Source organism: Lolium perenne, chromosome 4 (genome assembly GCF_019359855.2).
Source record: "Lolium perenne isolate Kyuss_39 chromosome 4, Kyuss_2.0, whole genome shotgun sequence".
Classification (NCBI taxonomy): Eukaryota; Viridiplantae; Streptophyta; class Magnoliopsida; order Poales; family Poaceae; genus Lolium; species Lolium perenne.
Window position 1 is genome coordinate 241153681 of NC_067247.2, and position 13098 is coordinate 241166778.

The following is a 13098-nucleotide window of genomic DNA, read 5'->3' on the forward strand; positions in this document are numbered from 1 at the left end:
CCAAATTAAAAAGTAAACGTGTTTGGCCCGTCTAGCAGGTTATATAACAATATAACCATTTGGAACAGTAACCACAATCCCATTTGGACCGCACGGTACGTTAACACGTCCACAATTCACTAGTCAATCTGACGAACTGCCGTACGAAACAACCTAACAATACAATATTCATACCTAGCACGGCAAGGCTACTACAAAAACGATGTGCACACAATAATTCCAAAGGCAGGCAAGCAACAAAGCCAAACTCATCAGGAGTCAGTAACAGAGTGAGAAGCTAATCTAAGGGAAGCTAAAATGGCCACCATCAGAGCTCTAGCCACCATGGCCGTTTTCTTCCTGGTCGCGCTCTCCATGTCTCACATCGCCTCCTCCCTTCGTCCCGGTCTCGGCGTCTGCCGCGCCAGCGGCTATCTCCCAGGCAAGTCCGGCCACTGTGAGAGGAGTAATGACCCAGACTGCTGTGAGGACGGTAAGAGATACCCACAGTACCACTGCTCGCCGCCGGTCACCTCGACTACCAAGGCCGTCCTGACACTCAACAGCTTTGAGAAGGGCAAGGATGGTGGTGGTCCATCGGAGTGTGACAAATCCTACCACAGTAACAAGGAGCTGGTCGTCGCACTCTCCACCGGCTGGTTCAAGAACATGGCACGCTGCGGCCACCGCATCAAGATCACCGCCAACGGCAACTCCGTGTACGCTAAGGTGGTGGACGAGTGCGACTCTGTCTATGGCTGTGACGATGAGCACAACTACGAGCCGCCGTGCGCCAACAACATCGTCGACGCCTCGCCAGCTGTGTGGAACGCCCTGGGGCTCGACCAGAACGTCGGTATGGAGGATATCACTTGGTCAGAGGATTAACCAGGAGAGCTGCAGAGCAGGCAAACAAGAGCAGTCAGCACGAGATATAAAAGCATGTACAGAGTTACTGCAGGAAGATACATTGTCCATGTAAATATGATGTCGCTTTAATATATAATTCCATTAAATAACTTAGAGGGACTTCTAGTACGTTATCAGAAAAGAGGGATTGCACATACATGTCTTGCTGATTTTGGGAAGTACGTTCACCAGATAATCTATTGAACTACTTTGCAATGCATACCTTTATCTTAAAATGAAATTAGTGACTCTACGCAGGGTGTAAAAAATCAAGACATCTTGTGACAAGGTGCAATCACGGAAATCTTTTCATAGACAGCAACAATTAAAGAAGTTTTGAAGACCAATGCACGTGATGCTCTTTTGACTACTCCAGCTTCTATGTATGTGGCACTGGCAGTATAGATATCAAGTAACATGTTCTAAAAGTTGAAGTGACTCAAACACCTCGAACTATAACAGCACAAGGAAATTATTTGGAACAAAAGAAAGATATGCTAAGAGAACTGAAAGATCTGGGAGGAAAACAAAAGAAGCAGGTCTTGTATAAATCCAGAAACATGCACCAGGAAATCTCAAACAGTCAGATAATCGGATCACTTTTTCAGTATAACTGTTACAGTCTCCCACTACATCTTGTGCTAAAATACTTGATAGCATCTAATACGTGAACGAACTAACGGAAAGCAGGACACACAATTTGCATTTCATGGGCCAAAATATTTTCCTCTGTAATGCACTCAAATTTCCATTTATTTTATTTTTCTTCTATTAGTCTCTCTGTTAAAATGGCCAGCCTTCTCAGTTCCATCAAAATTTTCTCCTTTTTTTAGAGTAGAATTGTAGAACAACACAAAATTACAAAAAAAAAAACATAAGGCGCTAGTTTCAATTGGTAAAATGAGCTACTCGCAATTTGTCAAATATCAATCTATTCAAAATAATACTTATTAATACCAAAGCTAGTAGTGATTAATATTGTGATTCACATTATTTCAATTTTCACCATTCACAGGGTAACATGTGATCACGATAAAGCAACTACACATCAATTTTCTTGGTCAGAAACTAACATTGGAGTTGACAAACCAGGAAAAAGAGACAGTATGTTATGTGCCCATTAAACCAGTGGTATAGTTCAGTGTCAAACACACACAGTGGCACAGGAATCACTGAATTGTTTTGCTCAGAGTTCTATATGATCACTTGGTCTGATGTGTGAGTGGCACCATGACATGTCGTGCTATTCTACACTTAGTGGTATACAAAAGGGAACTGTATGTTCCTTACTTATATAAAGCATATGGTGTGTGTGATGCTACTGTCAATGATGGAGCAGCTGCTCCTCACTTGTGCGTGCGGTGCTTGTGCTGCTACTCTTGGCCATATTTTCTATTTGAAAAAAAATAATATATTTGTAATTTCCGTAAACTATGGGTGTTACTGTATTTTCATTAAATTGCACCTTAACATAATGCACCAGTATGTGTGATGCTACTCTTAGTGATGAGGCAGCTGCTAACAACTCGTTATTTTCCCAAAGCTATGAGTAATACTATAATGCCATTAAGTTACTCCTTAATTAAAACCAGTATTTTGTATGTAAGTTGGTGATGCAGAAATATTTTGTATGTTAGCAAGTTGGTAATGTAATTGATCTTGTGCCGTGAAAGCTCATTTAATTTTCAGATATTTGAACAATTTGGCTATTTGAAACAAAAGTTTGAAGGAGAACCACGCAACGTCAGGTCAAATTTCGGGTATTACAAAAACTTTTACCGATACAAGATACTGTAAAAGTAACTTAAGAGATGCTCCCTCCATTTTGGTATTACAATGCCCTGAGTATATTGAGTGTAAGGTTGAACATCAATTCGACTATTAAAATATGAGTTGTATGCTATAAGAAAATATATCACTGATTCACATTTCAAAGAAGTTTCCAAATTCAATTGTGTATAATTTTTTATGGCATTTAACTTGCATTTGTTTGTTCACCTTGATGGTCAAAGTTCGTATCAAAATATGAGGGGACATGGTATAAGGAAATGAAGCGAGTACATCCTTGGACACCTGTCCAAACTTGTTCTTAGTCTAACAAGCATCAGAGTATCCAATCGCCTATACCATTCTCTGCACTAGTTACAACTAGTAGCTGAAACTGACGAAAGACTATCAATATGCATCTGGACGCTACAGGTATCACGAGTTAGCATACTAGAAATCTAATCGGTTATAGTTATACCATTAATTTTTGCTGCCCCACCTAGCATGTCAAACGACCAGACAACTATTTGGCCTGGCATCAGAAGTCATAACTCATTTGAAACCCTACGAACACATCAAGATCATCTACTTAATCTGAACATCGCAGTGCTAGCCTCAATTTTTTCCTTCTATTAAGAACAGGTAGTTTCCTATAGGATCAATTTTTCTGTTTGTTTCCTTTCAAATGAGGGTAAGGCTTGCCACTAACACCTTCCCCAGACCCCGCACAGTGCGGGAGCTCTCAGCACTGGGTACGTCCTTTTTTTTCCTTTCAAATGAAATTCCATGAAGATTAGCTTAGCATCTGCATCTTCTATATTCTATTAAAGAAGCAACAGAATACCCTAAAATTAAGTCTTTTGCTGCAGCACATTCCAGTTCTTTTTCGAACAAACGCCTTCAAAGTGTGGGTTTTACTAGAAAGCCAAATAGGAAAGAAAAATACAAGTACATTCCGGTTTACGGGAGGATTTTTATCCACTGCTCAAATAGCAGCCCATGCTATTCATCTGGTTCTGTTGATAAATCTGATAATCCAGTTCTTAAGTACTGATATTTAGATAAAACAATGCATCTGTGGAAGAGAATAAATATATATTTCCTTCAAAAATGCCCCTTATAGTGAAGATTATACTGTAGGATCCTTCATTACTTATCTAACCATCTAGGAGACTCATCAGCCATGCATGGACAACGCTAACTTTTGACACCTCTATCTGATAATGGCATTAGTAGTGAAACCAAATAGAACATATCAAAAGCAAGATAGCTGCCAACAATTCACCACTTCAAAATTGATATGTATAGATCATGCAAATTAAAGAGTTTTTAAAAATCACTGCGTGTTTTTGCAGTGGAACAGCACAAACTTAGCAAACCCATAAGGAGTTCGGTTTTGGTAAGTAAAATAAAGTACTCGTCATTTTCCAACTATTATTCTACTTGAAATATCGCTAATATAAAAAGCTAGTAGTGGTCAGCATTGGAATCCAAATCACAAGAAAATATTGCAACCTCCATTATTCCGTCTCTGACGGATACAAGAAAAATGTGTGATGGCAACGGAACACCATCTCTACGCAAGTAGACATAAAATTTCATGCTAACAAACAAATATTTGGGCTGAAGAACCAAGAGAATGGACACCATGTAACATGTAAAGTTAAACATGTGGTATAGATCTTGAAAAATCCAGTGGCACTGGAGTTGCTGAAATAGCCTTCCTATAGCTCTATAAGACGCCATGCCAAATATGTGGCCAGAACTTGTAGCCAATTAAAGAAACATCTATCACCACCAGTACTAGTAGTCCTTTACTCAAACAAATTAGCAGCGTGCTTAGCAATAGTACTGATGCCGACTGGTACTGCAAAAATGTGAACTAACTCGGTGCAGGCAATTCCTGCCCGCATCAGTGCGAGATAAACCGTGCTATCGTTTGGGCACACAGGGATAGTCGCAAATGTTCAGTAGCATTTGAATGGGCAATCGAACACCTACCACATAAATAAATCTAGCGCTGGAGGGTAAACAACACACAGAATGCGAACTCACCGACGGCCGGCTAGGCCGGAGCCCGGCAGGAAAAATCCGATGATGCAGAAGAAGCATCAGTAGGACGGCGACGCCACGGCGGCGGTAGCCTGCGGCTTAGGTCTCCGGCCTCCCTGCTCCGGCCGCGAGGGGAGCGACGGGAAGCCTTTTTTTTCAGAATCTGGTGTGGCCTTCTGGAAAATGGAAAATGAGATAAGACAAGAGTATGGGCCGGAAGAGAAATGGCCGAGGCGGGTAATGGACACGGCCTAACAGGCTTAGACTATTAATGAAGGGCTCTAACGGCGATTCGGCCCATGTAAATAATTTATTATTCAACGAGATAACCGTCCTTAACGGCACGACAAATCGCCAGCCAAGTCCGTGCAGTCTCATCTCTCATCTGAACGTACCAACGGATTGCCGTGGCAGACACCAAATCCATGTTCACACTTCACACCTAGTGGCAACTGGCAACACAGCTATCCTATAAAAGCACATACATGGCGAGAACCCAACAATCAAGCCAAAGCAAAACAAAGATTTCAAGAATAGTGTGAGAAGGAGTCTAAGGCAAGCAAAGATGGCTACTACTTCAACCGCAGCTACCGTGGCACTCTTCTTCCTGGTTACCCTCTCGGCTTCCCATGTTGCATCGTCCCTTCGGCCCAGCCTCGGCGTATGTCACGCCAGTGGTTATCTCCCAGGAAAGGCTGGCAAATGCGAAAGGAGCAATGACCCGGACTGTTGCGAGGATGGCAAAAGGTACCCACAGTACCACTGCTCGCCACCGGTTACCGCAGCCACGAAGGCCGTCCTCACACTCAATAGTTTCGAGAAGGGCAAGGATGGTGGTGGCCCGTCGGAGTGCGATAAGGCCTACCACAGCGACAAGGAAATGGTTGTCGCGCTCTCCACGGGTTGGTTCAACAAGATGGCTCGTTGTGGCCACAAAATCAAGATCACCGCCAATGGCAAGTCAGTGTACGCTAAGGTGGTGGATGAGTGTGATTCCGTGTACGGTTGCGACAGTGAGCATAACTACGAGCCCCCTTGTGACAACAACATCGTTGATGCTTCACCAGCTGTGTGGAACGCTCTCGGTCTGGATCAGAATGTTGGTATGGAGGATATCACGTGGTCGGAACAGTAAATATCGATGTCATTGTGTATTACCGTTTGATCACATGCAGTTCATATGTGTACCCGAGTAGTGTAACATGTATATTTTGTATGTGTGCCATACTGCCATTAGAATGTGGTGTTGTATGTGTGCCATTAGAATGTGGTATACATGACATTTGGTACTATTTTATGGCAACACAACTATGAGAATATGGATCTAGACAACGAAGAAATATAGTAAGTGCATGTGTCTATTGTGTGACTGGTGCTTAAGAGGGAACTTGCTTTGTAAAAAAATGTTATCATGGGTACTAAGATTTGGTTAGCTGGTCTTATCAAAGAATAGGTTGTCACATTGTGCTATGAGGTCCTTAGGATGCACTTTGCATGTGTTCCTCCCACCTCACATTACCAAGGTCCCTTAGATTTTGTTAGATTCTAAACATACAAGAATAGAGAAAATGTACAACTGTAACATGCCTAATTTATCCTACATGATTAAGCTTACACTAATAGTTATTTTCATAAAGTTTGTGTCAACGAAAAGAAAAATGTATGGGTAAACTTAGAGCGGAAGAAGCTGAGACTCTATGGGATCCAATCCTAGAATCAAACATCCCACGTAGAAAGGCTTAATATGAATTTTTGTCTTTGGAAATCCCCATAAGACATGTTTGTTAAAATAGGCCATAGCATTTATACAACCACACACAATAACATAACTACAAAACAATCTTAAATTTAGAAGAAGATTAAAAATATGATGACCAAAAACAGAAGCGTAGAAGCCACCTCACCAACATCATGTGGAATATTTAAAGAAGAAAGGGGATGCCACGCCACATCTTCAATAGCACAACAATGACATCAAGGTGGCTCTGGAGTCGTCATCTCGGGGACAAGACTCTCTCTGCATCTGAGCGCTCCCACCTGCCCCCGTTGAGAGTCGCCGGAGTTCTCCCGGCTCTTGTCCCTCTCACATCCGGCGGCCCGGCCGACCGGTGTGGTGATGGATTAGGAGGCCGGCTCCCTGTACAGAGTAGAGTTAGGGCTATGTCTAGGTTTGGTTTTCCCTGTGTGGGGTCTGGCGTCATGCCGTCTTCAAGCTCTTCTCCGGCACCTGCGAGCGGCGGCCGGAGGAAGCCATGTCCACCGCCGTGTTGCTTTCCATGGTGGAAAGTGATGCTGCTGGTCGGATTTGGTGCAAGCTCCTTCAATAAGCTCGCTCTCTATGCTCTAGATCGTGATCTGGAGGCAGATGGTGGTGGAGTTCGTCGATCTGCTCGATCCGTTCGTCCGCGTCGCCGTGGTGGTGGAAGGAGGGGCGATCTGGTGCAGTCTGCTGCTCCACGGGGATTTCTCGAAGCTGCATCGAGCGGAGTTCAAAAACGGCGGCGATCTTGCGCTGTCGTTATCCTTGGCCGGCGTGGCCGCTCCGTGCTGTGGTGCTGCGGGCGCCACAGAATATTCAACCTCCAGGCCGGCGAGCCAACTCGGAGGCCCTTCAGCGGCTCTGCTGCAGCGTCCTACGTCGCGCCATCTCCAAGTGGTGCCGTCCCCGGCGATGGTGCCGACGGCTGCAGTGTTGAGCTGACCATTCTCGGTGGAGAAGGACAGGATTGCTTTTTCCAAGTTTTATATGAGGTCCTTTCTGTAAAAGTGGAGGACTGTGTTGTACTTCTTTTTATTTTTCAGGTCCTCTTTGTAATTTATCCCACCGAATAAAGCAGCTCTGGACCCTTCGGGTCCTATCCCTTGTTCAAAAAAAAAAAAAAAAATCAAGGTGGCTCACTCTCCTTTGAGGACATCATCATAGGCCATAGGGGCATATGCCATTATTCCATCCGAACCCCAAAGTCTCGTGCAAATACAAAAGTGGAGGGTGTGTGTATTGTATAGGAGTTTTTGGCATGTCCTTTGAAAACATAACTACCTTTTTTCATATTCACTATTCTTCGTAATGAAAGAGAAAAAAGCTTGTTGGTCACTCTAAAAAAGCTTAAATATCTATGACATTTTTTCGCGGTCCTTAAATGTGCCTTTGCCTCTTTGTTTTCCTACCACAACACAATTATTGTAGGGTACCATAGACCTTTCTGTTCATGGTTTAAAGTTTTTTTTTCCTTTTGTAAGTTTCCCCTCATGTATCTTTCGGTACCCCCACCCTATTACCTCTCCTGCAATTGGCATTGCCCTATCAAAACACTACTTCGCTCCGCTCACGCCTTGAGCCCTTGATGCCATCGTCGACCCCTCCCACACACCCCGTAGCCGCGCTATTTGCTCGGTTACCGTGCTCTCTGAGGTCTTGCACATCGCGAACTTGTTGGCCTCGTGGTGTCGCCGTCCAGTTTTGGATGTGAACCTCACATGGAAATCTGAGTTTTCTTATGTGAAGTGGTGAATGGCTAGTACAAGAATCGGTTCACAAATACTCACATAGTGATCCACATAATTCCATTTTACATACTGTATTTCTACATCCACAAATCAGATCAAAGCACAGTAAAAGAAGAGCGCATACAGTACAGAGGAGATAGTTAGAGCCAAGTACTACCCAACATTCTCATATAGTCATATGTTTGCTTAACTTTACATCGGAGGATCGAACAAACTATCCTGGTAACATGTCACATCTATACACGAAAGAACACATACGCTACAAACTGGCAACGGCCAGCGACACGATGAAGCTGTGCGCACGATCATATTCACACACCCTGACACCAAGCACCCACCCAAGAAAAGAAGAAGAAAACCAAGGTAACGTAATACTAGTCGCAGACTAAGTATAGATGGTTTTTCATGTGTGCTCTGCTCTGCTCACCAAAGCATGGTTGGTCATCTGATTCTGATCCGTGTTGAGTTCATCACATCACATGACGCTGCACCCGGCGCTGGGCTCCTCCTCGTAGCAGTACTGCGGCTGGTACGGATTCCTACCGTACGCACCGCCGCCGTACGCGCCGTACCCACCGTGGTCGTACACGGGCCCGCCGTAGTACCCTCCGGCCGGTGGGCCCCCTCCATACCCGTACGCCGGCGCGCCGTACCCGTACGACGGTGCAGGCGGCGGCACCGGCCAGATGGACGGCGTGGACAAAGCCTGCGGCATCATCGTCATGCTCGGCCCCATCGGCGCCGGCATCCGCATCGGCGCCATCGCCGCCATCGACGCTCCCTGCTGGGGGCGCGGGGCCTCGTTCCGTGCCATAGCAGTGTTGGTGGTGAACACCCTCGGCTTCTCCCCGGCGTGCCCGTGTCCGTGACCGTGACCCTTACTGCCGTGGTCGTTGCCGTGACCCTTGCCGTGGTGGGCGGGCAGGTCGAATTCGTCGTCGTCGCCGTCGTCGTCCATGTCGAACTTGACGTGCTTGGTCTTGTCCGGCTTCCCGCCGCCGCCACCGTGGCCGCCGCCCTGGCCATGACCCTGCTGGCCACCGCCGCCACCGTGGCCGCCTCCGTGGGCTTGAACCTGCTGGCCACCGCCGTAGCCCTGGCCCTGCTGGCCGCCGTGGCCTTGGCCTTGGCCATGGCCCTGCTGGCCACCTTGGACATGGCCGTGTCCTTCCTTCTTGCCGTGGCTGTCCTTCCCGGGATTCTTGGGCGCCGCCTTGCCTGCGCCGGGCATCATCATCTGGTTCCCTCTGGCGACCTGTATGTCGGTGATGACCTTCCCGGCGCTGGAGCAGAGCCTGTCAGAGACCTCCTCGGCGTCGAACGACCCGGCCACCGTCACCACGTTGTTCTTCTCGTCGTACGAGATCATCTTGATGTTCTCTCGGTCTGATCATCAACACATACATAAAGTTATTACATAAGCGAGTACTCCACGGATCTTTCGGTTACAGTCTGCTATGCGCCTATGCTAGCATGTAAGGCAACTGACCTTGGAGCTTGCAGAGGACCTTTCTGATCTTCTTGTAGCACTTGTCGCACTCAAGGTCGACTCTCATGACGATGGTCGACATCTGACAAGAGAACATCCAAGTGAAAAAGACTCGTGAGTCCAAATCTCAATTTGTGTTGTTTCATTCCCTAATGAACTTGTTGGTTCTAATTTATTCAGTAGTAAAAAATGACATCAGGGACAAGGACTTGACAGAATCTCGTATGGAATTCTTTGTTTTTTTTTTCTCAGAGAAGCGGAGGATGATGAGTGAACTAGAATCCTAATTTCTGCTCTTGGGATATTAGCTACTTTTCCGACATATCTCCGAATCAACGACTATAGAGCTAGGTAGTTGGTCAATTTATAGTTTAATAAAGAGAAAACGAAGGAATATCTTGTTGCCTTGATCTCTACTTAACGTCTCCTACTTTGAAGGACAGAGTAGGAAGCGTAGTCGGCACTCGGCACACCATGTGAACAAACTTGCTAGTAAGGGAAAGTGAGAAGTGCAAACAACAGGGTGAAAGAATCGTAGAAGAGGAACGCATATACTTTTCGCAGTAGCGGAATGTAAGAGCTGCAAATTAACTGATACAGATACCCTGCTTATGACCAAGATTTTGAAACTGATCTAAGTTTTCGTCCGTGGTTTACCCCGTCGCCTTCAGTGTATTGTTTGTTGGACAACGAAGCAGGATGGAGAAGTGAAGTGTACTACTAGTAGTTAGCAGAGAAAGAGCAATCAAGCCATAGACGTCTGGCAACCAGGAAGAACTAGAAAAAATGATCTTGATGAGAAACGAACAGGGAGAGACGAAGGAGGAAGAGAGTCGGCCGTCGTCTTACCTTTCTCTGCCCTTGGTGTTCCAAGGTTTTGCCACCTTCAATTCGCTTGCTAGCGGCGAGAGCAGGAGCTAGCCGATCGAGAGGCCGGCAGGAGGAAGAAGAGATAAGGAAGAAGAAGCAGGACGAGACGGAGTGAGGGTCCGGCGGTGGGTGGCAGCACTGCTTTTAAACTTGCTGGTGGCACGATTGAGCTAGCTAGCACCCAGTGACGCGCATGATTAAGCTAGCGCAGTGATGCCACGCTCTCCCGCGGATCATTGCCCTACGCCACCAGAAAATAGGGAAGGGAGCGGCCACGTGGGCCATCCTCGCCACCCACACGTAACAACTGCTGCACCGCTATCCTGGCCCAGAACCTAGCAGTGTGTCGGCGTCGGCCAGCTCCCGTGAGATAAGGCTTCACAGGGTTTAACTAATCACTTCTGCTTGGTACACCCCTCCGAGAACGTCACTAGCGCACCAGATCACGAGCATTGTGATGTTAGATTTAGACTTGAAACCACGTCAATAAATACGAAAATTATTCGCAAAAAAATACGAAAATCGACTGCATACTAGGAGATCCATGATATCCAAGTCTAAGGGCCCTTCGCCGGTGCTATACGCACCACCAAAACGAGAATAGAGTAGGAAAGACCACTAGACCTTATTTGAACTTTAAAATGTGTAGCGCACTACTGCCTTACCATGTAGAAGAAGATTTTGAAAAAAGAAAAAAAAAACCTCATATGGGCGAGGGTTTACACGGTATGCCACACCTCCATGGTCACGAAGCAATCAGAGGTAACGAAATGGGGAAACATGGATTTACTTTTAGGATAGCCTCTCTTATCTAGGACAATACAAACCCATATGATCCAATTAAATATGTACTATATGTGTATGTATTCATATACATGTGAAATTTGTACATCATGGACCCATCCTTGTTGTTCATGTCCATGGTCATCTTTCTTCGTGTGCGCAAATAGAAAGACTGGAGGGTTAGACAAATATCAATTTGTGTTACCAGGGTCTAAAAAGGATTTGGGGTACGAGAATAGTAAACCTAGATAAATAAGGATTCATAGAGACCTAGATCAATACTAATACTCCTTAACAGCAACCATGGTGGTCAACAACTTCTCCTTCCAAGTTCAGCAATTCTAATGGATTATCCTCTTTGACTTCTACAGGAAAATTGTTTAGAATTCAAAGGGAGAACTCATTCATGAAATTACTTCTATGCTTTGTTGCCCTTATTGCTCAAAACGAACCGGCGCCCAAAATGATGACAAGGGAAAGTGTTGGGCCGCAGAGACAGGACGGTGATGACATTTTGTGCAGAATCAGGCGGTGGCCTGGTCCTTTTGTGGTGCGATGTAGGTTCGGCTAGGAAGAGCCCCTCCCCCTCCCCCTCTTCTGAGCGGCCCTAGAATAGGGGACTGCTGGAGTGCACGGCCGATTTCTTCAACCCGAATGACGACGACGATTTCTATATTGGTGTAGACGGAAGATGATCGATGGGAAAGGAGACAAGTAGGATCGTCGTCGTGGCCACCTTTGTGCAGGAGAACAAAAAAAATATCTTATTAGTTTTTCTACCTACGGACGTACGAGTATGGATCACGGCGAGCTAATAAAGTATAGTTTGATTAATAACTAATTAGTAGTAAATGATAGGTTTACTTGTTTGGGTTTGAAAGGGGTGTATTGAAGCAGGGCTCTTAAGTAATTAGTTCAGGTATTTTCAACCACAATAATTAACTTAGGTTCCTACTACGAAGTGGAACTTACTCGGCGCTTCATCTTAAGTACTCCCTACATACCTGGTTAAATAGAGGTTTTGAAGATATACCGAGATGTTAGGCTAAATTATGTATTAATTACCCCCAATTTACTCCCCCACGTGCATTCTTTTCTCCCAAAAATCCTCCCGGCTGATCCCTCTTCCCACAATTTCCTCTCCATTTTGTTGCATGCCGTGTGAAACCAATCTGAAGTAGTGAACTAACCAATGCATAGAGGGAAGGAGCGTAACATATTAACCGCAAAAAACAAGGCTACATTCCTACATCAACCATCGCCAATGAGGAACCTAGGTCCCATCGCTGACCTAATTTAGCCTAATAATTCGGTATGGAGGGAATAATAGTATTATATATTAGTACGTTCCAAATTGTAATAGGGAGTATGTTTTATCTTTTTCTAAATTGCATGTATGTAGACGGTATTTCAGTTAATTTGCAGCGGGTAGTGCGTCAGGGAGGTCCCTCTTGCTTGCGAGTTTCCATGGGCCGAAGAAGCCGCGTTCCTTTCAGTTTGAGGAATTTTGGGTGGGCATTCCCAGTTTCTTTGAGGTTGTCATTAAGGCTTGGGCCGAGCCTTGTTACCATTCGGATCCCTACCATATCCTACATAGAAAGCTCACCCTCACCGGCAAGCGCCTCATGCTTTGGAGTAGGGGCCTCTTTTCCAATGAAAAGATCCAACTTCACATGGCGCTCCACGTCATTTTGCATCTCGACTTGGCCATGGAGAATCGACAACTCTCACCGGAAGAAAGG

The 13098-nt window shown here is 45.4% G+C and overlaps 3 protein-coding genes across 3 annotated transcripts; 2 read left to right on the forward strand and 1 right to left on the reverse strand.

Annotated features, from left to right (window-relative positions):
• Nucleotides 1–287: 287 nt before the first annotated feature.
• LOC127332473 (putative ripening-related protein 5) lies at nucleotides 288–916 on the forward strand. The gene has a single exon (XM_051358779.2). It carries the CDS (start codon nucleotides 298–300, stop codon nucleotides 865–867), a length of 570 nt encoding a protein of 189 aa, XP_051214739.2. The 5' UTR covers nucleotides 288–297; the 3' UTR covers nucleotides 868–916.
• Nucleotides 917–5233: 4317 nt separating this feature from the next.
• LOC139830617 (putative ripening-related protein 5) lies at nucleotides 5234–5875 on the forward strand. Its single transcript, XM_071819109.1, has one exon. It carries the CDS (start codon nucleotides 5273–5275, stop codon nucleotides 5840–5842), a length of 570 nt encoding a protein of 189 aa, XP_071675210.1. The 5' UTR covers nucleotides 5234–5272; the 3' UTR covers nucleotides 5843–5875.
• A 2576-nt stretch (nucleotides 5876–8451) lies between these two features.
• Nucleotides 8452–10709, reverse strand: LOC127332472 (uncharacterized). Its single transcript, XM_051358778.2, has 3 exons — nucleotides 10553–10709; nucleotides 9704–9785; nucleotides 8452–9600 (listed from the first exon to the last, which is right to left on the reverse strand). Exons 2-3 carry the CDS (start codon nucleotides 9783–9785, stop codon nucleotides 8690–8692), a joined length of 993 nt encoding a protein of 330 aa, XP_051214738.1. The 5' UTR covers nucleotides 10553–10709; the 3' UTR covers nucleotides 8452–8689.
• Between the last annotated feature and the right edge of the window lie 2389 nt (nucleotides 10710–13098).